This window comes from Lissotriton helveticus, chromosome 7 (genome assembly GCF_964261635.1).
Source record: "Lissotriton helveticus chromosome 7, aLisHel1.1, whole genome shotgun sequence".
NCBI classification, from domain to species: domain Eukaryota; kingdom Metazoa; phylum Chordata; class Amphibia; order Caudata; family Salamandridae; genus Lissotriton; species Lissotriton helveticus.
This window is the reverse complement of record NC_136068.1, coordinates 487,934,770-487,955,411: the sequence shown is the minus strand read 5'-3', so window position 1 is coordinate 487,955,411 and position 20,642 is coordinate 487,934,770. Positions and strand designations below refer to the sequence as shown.

Here is a 20,642-nt window from a genome sequence, read left to right as displayed (position 1 = left end):
AGTGCCCAAAGATTTTCTTAGAAGCCTGCCGCTGGTGCTTATTGCTGTAGGTGTTGAACACAAGGCACCCTGATCTGGGTTGTATGGCATTACAATGAAGGCTTTTACCCCGTGTGCCATTACAACGCTGTTTTTACAACGCAAGTCGTTACAACGACTTGCGCTGTAAGCGCTGGATAGTGGAATAGTTTAATTTTCTATTCCAACTCCAGCCCACGTTACAGTAGGGAAGGTGTTGGAATAGAAAATTAAACTATTCCCTATCCAACAGCGCCCTCCAGCGCAAGTCGTTGTAACGACTTGCGTTGTAAAAGCAGCGTTGTAATAGCAGCACAGGGTAATGCCCGCATTGTTATGGCTGTTTACCCCTGATCTGGGTTCCACCTCATGGCTTTTTCTTCCATAACACTGCACTTTCTGTCTCTTAATCCCTCTCATCCAAGCTCTTGTTCTCTTTCAACCCTGCTTTCTGCGTTTGTCACTGGTTTCAAATGTTCTCTTCCTTCTTCTTTCTCCCTGCTCTCTCTCTCACTCTGGGTCAAAGTCTAAAGTCCCTAATACATTGTGCCAATGCCCACTACCTCCAATCTCCAGCATAAATTATGAACTTCTCTTCTTCTATTCCCCTCCACCTACCCATTACACCTAAACAAGTATTTGCATTATTACAAAAAACAGCACCATTAAACAACAGGTCCTAAAAGCTATAAAGTAATCAAACTGCAGTCTACCTAATTAATATTCATGAGGTAGGTCAATTTGCGACCCACAAGGAATCCCTAAATGAAACACAATGAGTTTCATACATTAGGAAAGCAGTATTCCTAATGTTTATTCATATGTCCCACTATTCTAAATTATTTTAAAAATTCAAGTCGCAAGAGAAGCAGAAAAGATAACAGCTATCAGATAGGGTGCCATCTCGTGGCATGGTGTCATGTAGGAATGGCTCACAACCGCAATAACATTATTGGTATTTATTGTAACAATGAAGAAGCAGCAGCTCCACACTTCAGATCCTCATCTCAGGTCCCAACTACTGTTGTCTGTAGTTCTATGATGTAATTAATGGAACAACCCAATTATTTAAGCCAGGATCCATAACTAAACACGAATAACACATTTCCCTCATCCCTTAATTTAGAAATATTAAAATAAACAAAGATAAAGACGTCAACGTTAATAAAATATATACAACAAATTCAAAATGCCTGAAGTTTTAAGATAACAATTTGCTACTTTATAATCATTCATCTTCTCAAAAGTAATATTTTAACCATCCTAGAGGTCTTCTGTTACATCCCAAAGTGAACTGCTTGACAACAGAAAAGATTGCATAAGAGACTGTCCATCTTGTAAAGATATGGATACTCTGTTTTGAAATGACATAGTTTTCTCTTCTTCCAAAGGCACATTTTTGTTCTATCAAAATCACCAGTACCTTCACCCCTTTAGTGTGCATAATCAGAAGTTGATATATTGAAGAAGATCATATCTGTATTACCAATATTATTCATAGATGCAGCATCATGAGTACCACATTGATCAAAAATATCAAAATAATCATATTACCCTTGAGATGACTGTGCTGTTCCTGAAAACGATGAACCTGTAACCGAAACTGGCAATTTTTTCAAAAATTCCACACTCTCCCATCACTTATGCTTACTGCATTCTTCAAAACTTCAATTACGTCCATGGGTTTATAAAATTGCCTATCCCTTTTAGAAACCTTGCTAGGTTTCTTAACACAGACATTGACCAACTTTAAAAGAGCTACAATTAGTATTATATTTCTGGTCATATTGTTAAAGCTATGTATAAGGTTGAGAAACTGTTTGGATCAGTGATGGTCCTCTTTGTTGATTTATTTCTCTCTTGAATTTACTTATTGAATGTAAATAACTGACCCTTGAATTTTCTGCACTTTACCATTTATTTTTATATTTACTGAATTTTTAAACTGCTTTGTTGCATATGTGCTTTTATGGTTTGAATCAAAACCGAAATAAAGTCTCTATTGAATTGAATTGAATTGGTCATATTGTAATTTATTCTTAAATTGTGTAGTCCTAATTCTTTCACACACTTAATCCCCTAACAAATACTGCACATTAGCTTCAAATAAACATCCAGGATTGCATTTCGTTCTTGAACTCCTACCCCTCAAAAACTCAACGGTAGAAAATCCTGTGGCTTCATTTTTTTGATAAATGATAACCCCATACTTTTTTCTCCAGTTGAACTTCCGAATTGTGTTTTCCAATCATAGCTATTGGGAACATGCATTTTATAACCTTGTTAAAGCATTCAATCATGCCATTCTCACTTGGATTGTACCATGAAGTGATTCTGTGAGTAATACCCAGTCTAGTAAAATAGTCTTTGCCGTTGTTGAGCACAAATTGCACCCTATTGTCACTCAGTAAGTTTGCATGGATACCTTCATAAGACAACACATTATCCAGAAATAGTAAAACTGAATCAGTATCTGATTTAGCCACAATTCTCACAACAGAACAATTGAGAATAAGTCAATTAAAGTCAATACATACTTCTGAGTAGCCCCAATAGATCCCATAATATCTATAGCCATCTCTCCGGTGGAGGCTTAGGCTTTTAAAACTTGTCCATAGGGCGGTTTTAAAATTTTCAAAGACTTATCATCCCCTTTAAATCACGCACGAACCTTTCAACCTCCAAATTCATTGCAAGCCACCAAAATGACGTATTAACATTTTGCTTTGTTCTTAAAATGACATTGATGGCACAATTAAATGATGCATTTCGTGGTATTACTCTTTATCAACTGTACCATCAGAATACTTCAATTATTATCTCATCTCCCAAAACGGTCTGGGAGAAACAGACGAAATATATTTCTTGGGCCATCCATTCTTTGAATAATTGGATACCTTAAAATGGTCAAGGGAGTAGCCAGAAAATTAAAACACCCCCCCCCCCACTTTGATCGATACCGTGAATGTCATCGGGTTAGCAAAGCAACTGTGCTCTACCTACCCCAGATCAAAGCCCTTCATTCCACGTTCAGTCCTTCTAGCTTTCCATCCTTTAAGCCTTTCATGCATACATCCATCCATCCATCTTTTCATGCTTCTATCTACCCTTTCACCATGCTATCCATCCTTCCTTTACCATTCTATATATCCACCCTTTAATCCTTTCACTCTTCATCCATTCTTCAATCGTTTCACTTGCACTTCCAGGTATTTGTCCATCCTTTTCCCATACATACATACATACATTATTTTTAAACCATCTATCTTTTCACCCTCTTTTTATCTATTCACCCATCCATCTAAACGTTCATTTATCCATTCATCCATTCGTCCATCCTTGCATCATTCCAGCCATTCTTTATTTCACACACCCATGCAAATGTTTTACACTTCGCCCATCAGCCATTTCACCCTTGCAGTCATTTTGTCATGCTTATCTACTTCCTTGTCGCTGTGTTTTCTTCTTTTTACATGTCCTTCATTTAACACTTCCTTCCTGCATCTCTGTCTCTGTCTCTCTCTCTCTCTCTCACACTCTCAGTTGCGCAGCCACCTATCTATGCCCCAGTGCAAGGAAGTAACTAGGCTCGAGTTTGCCAATCTCATTACTGAACATCGTAGGAAATTTCATGAAAATCAATTCGCCTCCTTTAGTACCTTCATCTATTACTAAGACTTGCTCTTTACTATTCGGACCCAGTATAATATGAAAATGTCCTTGGTCATGATCCTAACACAGATAGACCTTTTCTAGTGACATGTAATTTACCAAATGTACTGCAATTCTTGAACTCAAATTTGAACAACCTGAATCCTAGCATATCAATTATCTCAATGCTGTACACTTCAGGTTAAATGTCTGTGGAAACTACTCACTTTATTCACAAGTTTTTCCTTCCAAACTTCCTCATTAATTATAGCATACGGAGAACATGAATCTGCATATATTTTAAATGTAATTCTTCCAAATTTCAACCATACTTAACATTCAAAGTAGGAATTTCTTAAAATGTCATAATATTATCATTCATATCATCTTCACTTTTGTAAGATTCTTTGTCATTTATCTCAATTGCATTGCTCAATCTAACGTTCTTGGATCTCTCTCTTGCATACTTCGGCATAGTGACCCATGATACTACTCACACTCGCTTGGCTTTTCTTACAGGATACATTCTAGAAAATGCTAGATCTTATAAAATACCACATTTGTAACATCTTGGAGGTTCTTTTGAATTACCATTTCCAAAAGAGTGACACAAATTCATTGTATTCTATGAGTTTGTTTTAATCTTAGATACTACCTCCATCATCTTTTCATGAGCCTTGAAAGCACTGGCACACATGCTAAACGTCTCTGGTTTTCTTACTATAGACAGGAAATCATTAGGGGGAGAATCTCTGTTAACCCCTAAACATTCTTGAATGACAGGATACACACAAGCATCACAACTTGGTTTCGAATCACGTCATCCTGTAATGCACGAAATTGGCAATCTAATGTAATTTTCTTTAAATCATTAACATACTCATATACAGACTCACCTTTGTTTTGCCTCATTTGAAAATTGTGTATCATGTAAACCTAATGCAAACCTTGGGAGCAAAGTAATTAGCTATATGTTTGATAGCATTAGTAAACACATCAACATCCCCTCCTCCCAAAGATGACATGCATTGGAGGGTAATTTTTTTTTAGCATCTTTGGACCCAACAAATGTAAAAGAATCCTGTTATTTTGTTCAGGTGCTATATCTACCTAGACATCAACTGTGGCTATGTAATTTTAAAAATACTCCTTCCATTCAGTCTATCTCAAAGAAGGTTCTGATCCATCAGGTCAAAAGGTCTGAGGTGGACTGAGGGCTAAGGTAGGTTGACTCATTATGAGGTTATAAGTGGAATTGTCCAGTGTCCAGACTTCACCAGTAAGAACAGGACGAGTTTACTGTCCACTCTTCCCCACAAATCAAATTAATATGGAATTGAAATATGACACATAGTTCCAAACAATGTAGTATTGTATACTGTCAAACGCTTTACCTGCAGAAAAGGATATTTATTTTTGCTTGCTGATTCAAATTTAAGAATATCACTCAAAGTTCCTTAATAATTCATATAAAAATTCTCAAGCTGAAGTGAATGCCAATACTTGTTTCTAAATCAACGAGCACTGTGTGCCATGCTGAGTTCTCATAAATGTTGGACAAAAATTAAGATAGCCACTATGCAAGGGTCACAATGGCGTAACCTTATGTGGTTGCCTCACATCATCATGGCCAGATGTCAAACAGGTTGCTCCTTGTCATGTAACCAGCGTATTGATGTCACTCCATTAAGCCTTTGTACCATCAGCGCAAGCAAGTGCGTGAACACCAAGAGAAAGATAAAGGTTGCTAGGCTTCAGTTCGAATAATGCGAGGCTACGTTAATAGCAACCTTAAATGTGCCCCAGACAGTTAAACAGTAATCACCCATGCACAAAGGTGAAGTTATAAAAATCCGAAGTACCATATGATGTATCCATAGTCCTGTGCAACACGGACAGGTGTAAAATTGCTGCTTTGGTTTGCTTAAAAATGCTTCCCCAACAGGCTCCCTCTCCTTCCTGTTTCTGTTCCCTCTTTATAAACACCAGCTTGTCGCAAATCTGCTGTGTAGAAACAATGCAGGACTTGCAAAAAGATTATTAGGATTTATCGTAACAAAGAAGGAGCAGCAGCTCAGCACATCAGATCATCAGCCATTGCCCCAACCAGTGGCGGCTCCTCAGCTAGGGCGGAGGAGTGTCGCCCCACTGCTCTGAGAGCAGTGCAACAAAGAAAACTAAAAAGTTAATATTACATTGTTATTATCATGCTTGGAGCCAGGTTCGAGAGGAGCGTGGCTTGGCTGGTTCGCAGGAGGAGTGGTATGAGCACTAAGTGCGCATGATGGTTTGGCCGGCCGTCTTGAGCCGGCCAAACTGTTATGCGCATTTAGCATTTCTCCACCCAGCTGTGCTGCACAACCGGGTGAAGAACTGTCCCCGGGCTCCCAGGCACTGCCCGAGCGGCCAAACAGGCCACTCAGACCAATCACGACGCTGCTGTTATACTTGTGACCACATCATCGTGATTGGCTTAGAGGAGCAGGGGAACTTCCTGCTTCCGGGAGTCAGGAGGAAGAGAAGAGGATGGAGGAGAGGCAGCGGCTATAACCAGGTACGTTTTTTTTCTCCAATTCCCCCATGCCTCACCACCCCTCTTTCCTTAGCAGCCGCCACTGGCACCAACTACTGACATCTGCAGTTCCAGAACATAACTAATGGAACACCTTGACGACAGAAGCCAGGCCACGTAAATAAACCCACATAACACATGTCCATGTAACTTGTGTCATTAATAATGACAGCAGACTTACTGTAAATTAAAAATCTACACACAAAAAATGATGCACGAGTGTGAGGCACAGAAAAACGTATCACCTTAGTGATAATGGCATTTCTGCCCTATTCCCCTCGTTCTCTACTATTACAACTGACCTGTCAGGAGAAAACAAGACCGCCTTCTCTACCCCGGCACTCCCCTTCTAACTTTGAATGCACAATGTTTGTGCTATGACATGTACCAGTAGTCACGCTAAATGCAGTGAAAAGCTAACTGTGCATTGTTTTCTGAGTATATTTAATGTGGCTGTTTTGGTGTTGTTGTGTTTTTTAGGTACATTTAACCTGGCTGTTTTGCTATAGAATATAACCATTTTAGCTAAAGAGTTTGAAAAAATAATTTAGCTATTTGTTTTCCGTCCTATGATTTTCCGAATTTATGTTGAGGTTTTCCAATTCAAAATTCCGATATTTTTTTTTTCCTCTTTCGGTATAAAACATTTTGGTATTATTGTAATTCAATGTTTCTGTTTCAAATACTTCTAAATACATCGACCGAAAGGTGTGTGCCTGCCTCTGGCCGTCTAACACCTCTCTTTCTCTTCCTCCTAGTATCCCACAGACCCTTACGCATGGTTCCTGCTCTAGTTCTCTGCCTCCCTATCTCTATGCAAATTTCATGTGACAGGGTGGAAGAGTGGCGAAGGACCTCTGGCTATCTCCATTTCTCTCCATCTCTCTCTCTCTCTCTCTCTCTCTCTCTACCCCTACCTCCTTCCTCTCATCATACCTTCTCTCTAGCACCATCAATTCCATATCACTAGCTCTCTCCCCTTTCCTGTCCCCCTCGTAGTCTTCCGTCAGCCCTCTTTATGTCTCCCGTTCTCTGCAAGTGCCTAGCAGTGGTGTAGCTACCATTAGTGCAGCAGGTTGTGACACAGGGGCCAATGATATGAGGGGCCCATTGCAGCCCACTTACGGTTGTCTCACCCAACTGGAATCACTGAGGTCCTTTTTCCTTGCTTGCACTAGGGACCATGCCAGCCTTATTACGCCACTGTGCGCAGGCATAAAAGCTGGTCAACACTGTCACCCCGTGGCGTCTTAACACATGGGCACGCTGTGTAGTTGCCCAGGGGACACACTACCATAGGGGCCCCATGCAGACCAGAATTTAACACTAATTTTCCGTTAAACATTTTTATTCCTGTGAGTGGTTGTGTAGGCAGGGCTCAGGGCACTGCTTTGCCCCAGGGCCTACACTGCTGTTAAGACGACCCTGCTGTCACCCCTCTCTGTATGATGCTCTTTATCTTTCAACATCCCCTTTCAGAGACCAAACAAGAACTGGAAGATCTGACGGCCGACATAAAGAAAACTGCCAACAAAGTGCGCTCCAAGTTGAAAGGTAAGTGAAGTCGCCCTGTGCGTACCTGAAGGAAGTTGTCGTGCTGATCATGTACGTACAATGACGTCCTAGTTTGTAGCTCTCTTGCTCTTGGCAATAACTAAAATATACAACTGACCAAAAAAAAAAAAACATACTCACTGCTATGACAGTGTCAGCCCCAGGCCTGTTTGAAGGCCCCAACATCAAGACTGCTCTTCAGTGGCATGACCATTTCAAGAAGCATAGGCAACGCCAATAGTCCCGGCCTTGGAAAGCCTTCGATTTTTTTGTTTCATTTTATTTGTGACAAGATATGCAATAGACAATAAAAATGTAAAAGTAATAAAAAGTAAAGCTGCTACCATTTATAGGTGGGTTGCATATGTTTAAAAAAAGAAGGTTAAAAATGACATTTGAAAAAAATAAAGTGGAGTCCCAAGGAAATGTTGGAACCCCTGTACTTATTTTCTAAAGAATCAAGCAGTGATCCAGGTCCTAAAGTCTCTCCCCAGCCTCCTTGTAATACCTGGGTCAACCTAAAAGGCCCCTTCCTCACCTATGGACCCTTCCACAGACAGCCACAAAATAGTTCAGCAACAAAATGGCAGCGCACCATCCTCCTGTGTGGTGTATGCTGATCTAACTAAACTACTCCACTGCCATTCTATACGAGGAGGCAGACTTATTGAATGTCTTAGACCTTCATATGGAAAATTACTTCGAATTGAACAACTTTGAGAAAAAATCTGTTAACTGCTCCTTTCTCAATTCTGACTGTTCCAAAGGGTGTACAGCGGTTTCCGTTTCAACCGTTGTGCAAATGTTTTACATCTTTTATCCATCTTCTAAGCTGGCTTTAGATTCAGTTTAGCACCAAAAAAATCCTCTAAAATAGCTTTTACGGGAAAACAATTACCAAGAGAAAGAAACGATTAGTGGGGTTTTGTGGAAAAATTATTCTGTGCCAAACGTTGCAAACTGCGTAGACAAAATGTACATTTCTCCCCTGCCTAATTCCCACTCCCTCGATCTAGGAAACACTTCGATGTGAATCCATTTACAAAGCCATGCTATACAAGCCAATTTATTAATTTAGGCCTAGATGTATCAAGCCTTTTGCGATTCGTTAAGGCCGAATTTCGCAGAATTTCGGCCTTTACGAATCGCAAACGGACATTTTGCATCTTTTGGGATGTATGAGAAATTAGCAAAATAAGGAATCGCAAAAATTTGAGATTCCTTATTTTGCTATAGCATTTAAGGAATCGCTATTTTTGCGATTCCTTAAATGCAATGTATGTAGCATTTTTACATTGCGAATTTTGTTTAAGAATTCGCAAATTAACACCAAATTGTAGTTGATGTTAATTTGCAAATTCATTTAAAAATGCACAAATTGTCATTTTTTAGGGTGGCATGTGACGCACACACATGCCCTTAGGGCATGTATGTGCGCCATATGCACACACATGTACATTTCAGGGGTGCAGCAGGGTGTCTTTGAGACACCCCTGCACCCTTGAAATAATTCTCAAATTGCGATTAGCAAATTGCGAATTCGCAATTTGAGAATTCCTTCACAATCATTCCTATGGGCCTCCTGGCCCATAGGAATGCATTGGAAATTATTCCTTAATTGCGAATTCGCAATATGCGAATTCGCAAATAAGGAATAAAAAGGAATCGCTAAATAAAAGCGATTTTTTACATACATTCCATTTTGCGAATTCTAAATAGCGATTCGCTAAAAATCGCTATATAAGATTCGCAAAATGGAATCTTGATACATCTAGGCCTTAGTTGCACAAGTTAGAACATGGATACGCGGGGGATAATGTCATGGTTGGCCTGGAATGAGATTGGGGTTCACATTCCCACATGACAGTAAACAAACTTCAGTCATTTCATTCTCCATTTTCATGACCAAGAGGCCATTTAAAATACTTTTAAATGCCCAGTTCCGCTAATCTCGCCTGTTATCTGTCCTAGGCACATGTGGTAGGCAGCACTTATTGGAACGTGATAGAAAGGGCCTCAAACATCTAAAAAAAATCCCACCCACCGAGGCGGACCAGATTTTAACACAAACATAGAAGAGGGACTACAATTTTTCATCAACCAAGGCACACAGAATGACTTAACTGACAAAGTTCAGCAACTTTGACAACATAGACATAGAGGCACTAAGAGAAATTACATGCAGTGTTATACACCGTGACATCTGTGTTAAAATTCTTTTTGAGAAGTGCGGGTAACTAATCATGCACAGGATCACATGTAAAAGTGCCTTCTGTGTTCAGTCGACCCTGTCAGTGAATGTTAAAGGGAGACAAGGTGGGAAAACTGGGACTGCCCAGGCACAACTGGCACTTCTGGTCACCCTGAACCCATCCACTGATGATTTTGTGCTAGTGTTTATAGCTGGTGGGCACCAACTCTCATTTCTGAAGACTGGGACTTATGTTTTCATCAGCAGACGTCCACCACAAGCAACAGGGAAAGGGAGAGAGAAGGAGGAAGAGAAAGATAGGGAAAGAGTTGTAAATGGGGAACGCAAGTAGGAGATAAGGACAGGAAGTTTAGGATGGGGAAGAAAAGCGATATAAGGTGGAATCAAGGCCAAGAAGCCTGGGTATTCGGCAACATCAGCATTCAGCAGCACCTACAATTCTGTATTTTTTAACAAATTAAGCACTTCATCAATTCCTGTTTAGGTGGGCACGCGTAGGGTACAGAATAAAAAATCCAATGTGGTGCCTAGATAAAGGTCTCCTGTCCATTCAAAGTAGAGACTGACTTACAGCAACCCTTCACTCTCCACTGGGCTATCAGCTTTGCAACCACCTGATAGTTGCTAACCGTGTCTAATTGTCCTATACCTTCCTTTATATTTCATAATGTGCTCTGTGGTGCCATCTAGTGGAGGTAGGAGGTGGAGGAGGTGATAAAACGTCATGATATGAAAGGGCATAGCTTCAAGGGGAGTGTTTGGGGTGTCACACCCCCTTAATAAATGTATTATTTAATAAACAGTTGGGTTCAGGAGCTTTCTGACGGGTATGGTATAATTCTGTTCAATTTCACCTGGGTTTTTTAAATACTCACTCCAACAAAAAAAACACACACACACTCGTCTGTTTTGAAGGTCTTAAACCTTGGTTAATTTACAACATGCTGTGTTTTGAGTACCCCTCACAAAATCGCACTCCTTTCCCTTTCCTCTGGCCCTTAGCCCCCCTCATATGCAGCTTCCCATATAAAGAACAGCCTGATATGCTAGCGTGATTGTCGGAAATTCTGAATCTCACCCCCCTACCCTCAATCTTACTGACCAAGCTACGCTCCTTATGCTATGTGGTGTGTCCCCGAAGGCTGGATACATTCTTATAGGGTCTGTTGACCCATATAAATTGCCAAAATAAAGAAATTAAATGAATATTTTTTTTCTCTTCTTTCTAAGTGATCGAGCAAAACATTGAACAAGAGGAGGGACAAAACCGATCCTCTGCAGATCTCAGAATTCGGAAAACACAGGTATCGCGCGCTGGAAGCAGCCTTGTGCATTTCTATTGTTTTTTTTTCTACAGGTCCTCATGCCTTTGTCAAAGGGTTTATTATAATTTTGTCTCTATGAAGAATAACATTTACATGGCCGTAAGCATGAGTCAGGCACATTTTGAACATATCTTTCACTGGTCGTTTGGAGCAAAAACATCTGCACCAACTGCTCGACTTTTCACCGATAAACCTATATTTATTAAAAAAAAATTAAAAAACCATTCTGCACCCCTTGGACCATAGAACTGTGACTTTCGGGGGTTTTCCGGTCCGGGTTGGTGCGTGGAATGTTCAAAGGATGCGGAAGGTAGATGTTTTATTCAAAACTGTGATTTTTTCCCCCCCTTCCTTTCTATTGAATGAGCCTTTTCTTACTCTGTCCTCTGCATGCCTTAGTCTCTGACTGTAGTCTACTCTGTCACTGACCTGCCTGTCTTACTGTCTGTTGTTGTATTTCTGCTAACTGTCCACATCTCACCTCAGAGATCACAACCTCTCTTCCTTTGCACACACACCCCTACAGTTTAAAAACAACTAACCTCATCTAGCCTATGTACTAATCCCTCCAACCATTTCCAGGAACTCACACCCAACTCATATTAACCTAATCTACCAAACAGAACATGGATAAAATAACTGAAATATTTTACCTTTGGCACAAGAATTATCCAAGCACCAATAGCCACTGAATTATCAACTGACCTTGGATTTCCGGGGTAGCGTGCTACCTGCCATAACAAGTGTAAACCAGCCGCGGTCGGTAGTGGGAGTACCTGCCGGGTGGTGACGTGGGGAGGGGCAGGGTGGGCGCTAGTAATCTATGGATTACAGAGCTTTACAGGTAAGTAAACATATAAATAAATAAAACAAATTTTGTTGCGTGAACTGCATCCCCAAATGTGATGCAGTGCGCGCAACGAAATTCGTTTTATTTATATGTTTACTTACCTGTAAAGCTCCGTAATCCATAGATTACTACCACCCACCCTGCCCCTCCCCCTCCCTACGTCACCGCCCGGCAGATACTCCCACTACCGATGCCGGCTGGCGTAAACCCTCAACAGGGGTAGTAAGCACCATACAAATGCAATTATTATAATTAAGGTGTGTCGATAACTATAAATTCATTAATTCTGTAAGGGATATAGGTCCATACAAATGGTAGAAATGATCTGTACAAACCTATGCAACATAACAGAAGTTAACAGAGTATGAAGCTGTGCAGTTTGTGGCCGTGTTTAGTTTTTAGTTTTTCTACAGAGCAATGTAAATGTGAAAGCAAACATTCAAAGTTCAGTTAAAACTATAACTAGTTAAAAACGTAACATTCTGTTCGTAAATCGTGATTAAGGTAAGTGAAGGTTGTGTGTCTGAATGTTACTGTAGCTACGAAGATATGTCTAACGATTGTGTGACATTGACTGGTAGCATGCAAGTGGTAATCAACCACAATACATAATCTTGTTGACTTAATAGAATAATTGAGAAATTGAATGAAAACATCGTGGAAGGAGAGTAAAATGAGCCCGTGGTTATAGAAAACGAGAGTTGAATCAGCTGCAGTTCATTGTTGGCTAAATTCTTGAGCTGACTAAAATGCTCCATTGTCCTGGCTAAAAGCAGCCTTCATTCTTATGATGGGTGTTAGACCTGGCATCTTTGGCGTGGTTTCCCCTTAGTTTTTGCCTCTACCTCCTCTATTTTTGACGCTGTGCTGGATTTCGTTTTTGCTGGTTTAGATGCTTTGGGCACTTTGCCACTGCTGATCAGTGTCAAAGTGCAAGTGCTCCCTAGGTAAATTGTTATTGTGATTGGTTATCCATGAATGGCATATTTGTTTTACCAGGCAGTCCCTAGTAAAGTGCACTGAGTGTGCCAGGGCTGGTGATTCAAATGCTACTAGTGGGCTTGCAGCACTGATTGCCACCCACAGGAGTAGCCCTAAAATGGTGTTTCATGCCTGCCACCGCAGTGCCTGTGTGCAGTTGCTAACTGCCATGCTGACCTCACCAGTGTCCACACTGGCCAGGCCTAACCCTTCCCTTTCTGTACACATTGGACACCCCAATGGAAGGCCCAAGGTACCCCCCTGGGCAGGGCGCAGTGTATGTGAAAGGTAGAGCATGTACTAGTGTGTGTGACATGCTCTGGTAGTGAATTACAGCCATTTTCGTTTTTCACTATTGAAAGGCTATCTTGCCCATAGGCTATAATAGAGAATGTTGTGTATAATGTTTACCTGCATATCTTCCCATAGGAGCCAGATAGAAAACTAAAGTCTGGCATCCCTGAACTCAGAATTTAATTACACATCTTTTAGGAAGGATGGTTTTTAAATCCTGTGTTTGAAAACAACACTTTTAGAAAGTGGCTGTTTTCTTGTCTGACCTTTCTGTGTGCCTTGGCCTTTTTGTGAATTGACTGTCTGGTTTGTGAGTGACAGGGGCTGGGTGGTTCCCAAAGGCTGAGTGAGTCATCCGTAGGCTGAATAGCTCCATCTGCATCTTAAGTGGTGGGAGTGGTTAGCACCTGGGCCTGAATAGGGCCTTCCACAATGCTGGCTCCACCTCCTGCTGGGTGGCTGATGACCCTGCCCATCTCTCTGAAAGGAATGAAGAAGTCAGGAAAACAAAGTGCTCAAGCAACACCCAGAACTGGTTCATATCGGGCTCAGATCCCTCCTGCACAAAGGGAACAAAGACTTTTTGGGGTATACGTACAGGACCCCAGACCACTGAAATTTAGATCATCCTGGAATCAAGAAGGAACCTCTTCCAAGGAGAGAGCTGGAAGACTGAAGAGGAAGAGCTGTCCTGCTGTGTGTTTGTGGTCTGACCAGCAGTTACTTTGCTGCCAAGGAGAGGGGAAGGACTTTGCTGTTGCTGTGTCCCCTTGCTTGAAGAGATCTCCAAGGGCCTGTGGAGAGCTGACCTCCTGTTAGGAAGTCCCAGGAACAAAAGTTGTGCCTGCTGTTTGGGGAGCTGGACAAGAAGAAAAGAAGATCTGCAATTTTCACGCATCACTCGCTTGCAGAGCGCATGGTTGACAGTGCAACAAAATTCCCGTTGCCGCGAAGAACATCACAGCCCTGTTGCCACTGCAAGAACCAACGCATTTTTCGCTTGCGGAGCGCATCTCCCCGGTGCGGGAAGATTCCTGTCGCTGCGAGTATCTTCGCAGAGCATGTCGTTGCTTGGTGAGATCGTCCCATAGCTGGCTTGCGGACCGAATCACATAGCTGCGAACATCGTCGCAGGGCCAGCGCATCGAGGGGCCGCGAGAGGAGAAGATCGACGTTGCGCCGCGCATAGCTGCCGCACCTGAGATCGTTGCCATCCCGAAGATTGTTGTATTGTGCCAGTGGGAGACGCTTCCTACCGAACCTGCGCACTAAAATCCATACAAGGTATCGCATCCCTCCCCATACAGACCGGATTAGTTGCAACATGCCCACTGCGTGCAGTGGGGCTGTCACATCGCCTCCCCAGGGTCTCAGGAGTGACGCATCACTTGTTTTTCAATGCTGCAGCTTCCACTCGGAACTTTTGTCACATCTACAGGTACTTTGGGCTAAACGTGACGCAACTGTGGATTATTTTGACGCAAACCCTTGAACTCTTTTTAAATCATATTCTTGAACTGTGTATGTTGGATTTTGGTCTTTTTGGTCTTGTTTAGTTTAGATAAAAATACTTTATTTTTCTAAACTGGTGTGGAGTCCATTTGTGGTGTTTTCACTGTGTTACTGTGAGTGTTGGTACAAATACTTTACACATTGCATTTGATATGCCTGTCTGCTCGAGCCAATCTACCAAGGGGGTGAGCAGGGGTTATCTAAAGAGTGTATCCCCATTGCCCTGACAAGAAGCAAGGGTCCCTATTTGGACAGTGGTACCGACCTCTGCCAACTAGAGACCCCGAGATCTAACAATGGGCCTGTTTAAGCTGAGTGCTTTCTTTATTAAGTTTCAAGTTTCAAGTTTATTTGTATTTATTTGATTTGGTTCTCCACTGAGAACCACAAATATTTAATGCACAGTATTCAATTTTACACCGTTTTGTTAAAAGTTTTCATCCTAATACAAAGTTAAAAATGGTTTTAAAAATGTGTAAAAATTGTAGCAAACAAATTCGTTTGGCGGAGCTTTACATAAAATAATCAGTTCCTGTACTGAATTAATTCTACATTTGGTATAAACTGGTTGTAAAAACCTTTTTCTTGCCTTTACTACTATCGCATTTGGGCAGATAAACAACAAATGCTCCAAGTCCTGCTCTCCACCATTACACAAATTACAAATAGTGCTTTCTTTTAGGTGCCACCTAGATGTGACGGTTTTTACAGGAAGTATCCCAAATCGGAGCAGAACAATCGATCTCCTGACCCCATGGTTTAGATTAAAGTTAACATACAGCTGAGGTTTCTTAAAAGCTATAGTTTCTGTAACATTCTTATATAAAGGCAATTTAGAGCAGTACTGAGAGTCAAGGTCAAAACTAAGTCATGGAGTAAAGGGCTTTAAGAAGAGTTTCAGCTGGGCAGGTGTCCAAGATAGTAACAGGTTGATGTTAGTCTCGGATAACTTGAAAGCGGATAAAGCATTTTTTGAAAATACATGTTTCGACGAATCACATTCAAATGTTTCTATTTTGAGCAGAGATCGAAGCGTTCCTTCTTCCGCGTGGAGGAGATTGTACGCCCACCTGATGATATTGTCAATTCCTCGAGCATAGGAACTGGTTAATGAGTACTCAAGGCGGAGAGCTTGTACTGGTACCGCCTGAGACAGCTTCGTTAGTTTCCGTATGATCTTTCCTTCTTTTAGGTCTAAAAAACTCCGTTGGCTTATTGGTATATATTCGAGGGCGTATGACAATACTGGTGGGATCTTGGCGCTGTATACCTTAAGCATGGAAGAAAAGTGTCTTTGTCCAGATGCTGCGTATAACCGTGAAAGTGCTCCCACATGCACATCAGATTTCTGGGTCAGATTCAGAGTATGGGGCCTATTTTGTAAAGACTTGGTGAAAATTCGACCTAAATAGGTATATTCATTTACCACTTCCACCATTTTTCCCCCTAGGAACCAGCTGAATTTGGTGCTCTTTTTCCTTCCTGAGAATGAAACTATTTTTGTTTTCGCGATGTTAGGTATTAGATAATTTTCCTCCGTATAATTATGAAGTGCCTGGAGGCTTCTTTGCAAACCAAATGGGGTTAGATCTAATATAATTACATTGTCTGCATATAACATAGTATGTATATTGTGGAAGGCTATTTTTGGTGGAAAGTTGCATACTTGCTGAAAACATTGAGGCATATCACTAAGATAAAGGGAAAACAGTAGGGGAGCAAGAAGGCATCCTTGCCTAAGGCCGTTTGGAGTCGGGATGGGACTAGTAAGACCATTTTCCCTCCCCATTTGGACCTGACACCAGGTATCTGTATGTAGTGATGTTAATATATGTAATAGTTTATCCCGGATACCCATTTTGCTAAGTTTTCTCCAGAGTGTTTCTCTATCCACTCGATCGAATGCGGTGGAAAAATCAATAAAAGCAGCATATACAACCTGGGATTTAATTGTCACGTATTTATCTAAGATGGTTTGCAACACAGCAATATTGTCGGTGACCGAATGCTTTGGTCTAAATCCAGCCTGATGTAGGGGAATTAGTCCAGATGAAAAGGCCCAGTCCTTAAGATGATCTAATACTGTTGCTGTAAAGATTTTTCCTGTTGCATCCAGAAGGGCTATCTGCCTGTAATTGCCAGGATGCAGCCTCGTACCCTTTTTATGTATGGGTATTACAATGCTTCCCTTCCAAGATTTGGGGATTTCCCCAGTACTAAAAATATGGTTGAAGAGGGGAGATAACATCTTACTCCATTCTTTGGGGTTGCATTGGAGGACCTTGATCGGAATTTGGTCAGGACCCGTTGCTCCTGTCGTTCTCGCCTTTCTTATATGTATCTCAATTGAAAATGGACTAGATACTCCGCTATTTAAGGGTTTTATTTCTGAATTCCTAGCAAAATTATGGCCAATTTCTGATTTGGTATTTAGTTTATATAAATTGGCAAGGTAGAGTTCCCATTCTTTTGGAGGCACCGGATTAGCTTGTAATGCTTTTTTCTTACCCGTTTCTTTGGCACTTATACTACAATAGGCACGTTGGTTGTTTTGTTTCGCAGCTATCTGCAGGTCTACCCAGTTTTTATCTTGGGTTATTCTCTTATTTTTTTCTTTTTCTCTCCTATGTTGGTTTTTCAATTTGTTAATTTCTAACTGTTTGGATGCTGAGCTTTCTAGAAACTGTGCTCTTATCAGTTTATTTAGAAGTTTTGTATTAGTAGTTGATTTTGGCTTTTTGTTTTGATTCTTTGTTGTTCTCGGTTGCATCAACTTTTCCTGTAATTTTTGTGTTAGCTTTTTGATAACCATTTCAAAATTTGTTATCGGATTTGTAGAATGCATTACTTGTAGGAGTTGCGTTGAATCGATTATTGTGATTATCTAATTAAGTGTAGCTGAATTCCAATGAATCCGTCTTTGTACTGGGTTTGCCAAAACTGTGCTATAGCTGTACATAATTTGGCTTGACGGGAAAAGTTGTGTTTTCCACTCTGTACTTACTTGTAAAATAGCATGGTCACTACCATGGACAAAATTAATTTTCAGTTGTGAGACTGATCCAAACAAATCGTAGCTGCAGATCATGTAGTCCAGCAATGAGGAGCTACAGTTTCCCTGTCTTGTATTTGAGGCAGGAATGTCTCCTTCTACATTGCCATTTAGTATTATTCCATTTAACATGGGGAGTGATGCTATTATGATTTTTCCTCTTTTATCCGCCTTATTTTCTTTAGGATGTAGTAGAATGGAGATCCCCAGGGCCTCTTCTTTGTGCCAATTTGCCCGTTTTAGTAATAACTCATTAGATATTTTCCCATTAAAGTCACCCATAATAAAAAGCGATGGATAACCTTGACTTTCAATTGTTTGTTCAATATCTTTTAAGATTTCTATAGCAAGTGCGTCCATTTTTACTCTAGGGGGGATGTAGACATTATAAATTAGTAGATCTTTTAAGGTTTCTGCAAGGTTTGTCCCAAACTTGATCTTAATACATTGATGATTCTTTGAGTTAGTTGGAATTATTTCTTGGGCCCAATTGTAATTTTCGTTTAATAAAATCGCTATCCCACCTTTCGCATGACCCCGATCAACCTGCTCTGCAGGAATATCATATACAAAATATCTCTCTTGATTAAAATTTTGTGTAGTCCAAGTTTCTTGAAGGGCCACTATAGCTGGAGAGTTTTTTGTTATTTCAGCCATTTTTTCTTTAGTTTTTCCCGCTATGTTCCAAGAGGAGATCGTCAAGCCTGTGCTAAACAGGGAATTTGTTATCCTTAATGTGTTTATTACTGTTCAGAGTCTCCGAAATCCAGGCCCATGAATGATCCCTCTTTGTTATTTCCTTGCTGGGGGTATTTTTACTCCAGATTTCTCTTTCGCCATTCTTTATAGAAACAAATATGTTTTCTGCAACATGGTCTAGGGAATTGATCATGGTGTTAAAGGTTTGCTTCAGTCGCTGCGTTTTGAGAGATACTTCTGATATATGTTTCTTTTGAACTTTGTGCTTTAATACTGGGATCAGATCATAACCATATTTGTGGAGAGTCTCACTCTCCATCAATATAATTCCTGGTATTACTGGAGACCAAAATTCTACAATCGCAGTCGTTATTTTTGTTTTTTTCCGGGAACATAACTAGTTTTATTTCATTTCGCGCTAGGGATTGTAACGGCTGAATCTTTTGAAGCAGACTAATAATTCGGTCGCGATTGAGTGGAGCTTCATCTGAAGGGAATAATTCTGTGATTTACAGATTATTGGACCTGATCTCCTCTGCTTGTGGATCCTTTTTCTGAATAGAGAAAGTTCTTCTTGGGATCTCTCTTAATGCCGGGCTTGTAGGGCCGTGTGGTGCTAGTAGAAAATGTGTTGCCTTTGGGTTTAGTTTACTCAGTTGGTTAAAGTTATCACTTTGGGTTTTCGCCGGCGACTTCTGCTCCTTTATTTTTGGGATCTGGGGCAATTCTGCTCTTTCCTCATTACCTAATAATCCGCTTGGTAAAGGGGGATTATTCTGAAATCTAATTTTACGGGCTTTCTTTTTCTCAATTCTTCTTAGCGTCTTTCTCCTTTTCAGTTTGGTCATCTTTTGTTTTTGTTTTTTATTTGTACTTTCTAGGCCCTGTATGTCATCATTAGATAGCTCAATATCGGCAGTTGCTTTAAGATGAGATATTACAGGACTGTTCAAAGTAGATTTGGGTTTACTTTTTGTAAAAATTGGATAGTAAGCTACAGGCTGATGGTGTGACACTGATTTGGTTTCCTCCTTGAAAAGGTTTCTGAGAGAATATATCAGGTTATAATCCTGATTACCCTTAGATTCCATAAATAGTTTCTTTCCGGTTTGAGTTGCAGTTTCTTTTTTTGGAGGGAGAGGCGTTTTTTTTGTTTCAACTTTTGAATTGTCAGAGTTTTTCCCTTTACATTTACAACAGACTTCCTAGTTGTGTATCAAGCGTTTGGTCAGAATTTTCCAATATGTTCCCTAAATGGATGAGAACTGATTCCAAGATATTTTGCAGGGTAAACAAAGATTTAGATACTGGGGTGTAGTTGTTAGAAAAACCTGTAGTTTTAAAAAGAGAGAGATCTGGCGATTTTTCAAGGAATCCCTCTAGATCTGATGGTTTTCGTGGAGTACTGTTCTGAATATTCTGGGTCTCCTTTTGGGGTCCCATGTGAAATATTAGGTCCTTGATATTAATATCTGGACAGGTGATATTATATTCTTGAGATTGTTGTATTTTGAATGATTCCGGTATTATTGATCCTGATGCCATTAAATTCGGAATTGAGTCCTCCCGGTCGATTAAGATACTTTTTTGAGGAACCTCAGGTGTTCTTTGATTTTGAATTTGAGTTTGATGTATTCCATCCTTTCCATTCTCTTTATTCCCTTTTTTTCCTCAATTATCTGATCTTTTGGTACTTGCCCCTGATCATCTGGGTTTAATTTTGCAAAATGCTTTATAATCCCAGGAGTTGCTACAGACTTTCCAGTTCGTACCGTCTTGCTAGTGCTCTTTCTAATTGCCTCTTCCGTTCCCATCCTCTTCATGAAGATGGTTCTTGATCTTAATTTTTTATAAGCCATTACAGTATAGTAGATCACTTAGTATTGTTTTAGTTGTAATTTTAGTCGTCCTGTTTATAGCGG

At 40.5% G+C, this 20,642-nt stretch overlaps 1 protein-coding gene across 1 annotated transcript in view; it reads left to right on the top strand.

The window, feature by feature from the left end:
* STX1B (syntaxin 1B) overlaps positions 1-20,642 on the top strand; it is a 395,893-nt gene that overhangs the window by 240,563 nt on the left and 134,688 nt on the right. Inside the window, exons 4-5 of the mRNA XM_078650555.1 lie at positions 7,721-7,795; positions 11,238-11,311. Coding sequence (XP_078506681.1) covers positions 7,721-7,795; positions 11,238-11,311 — 149 coding nt within the window. The remainder of the gene's footprint in view (positions 1-7,720; positions 7,796-11,237; positions 11,312-20,642) is intronic.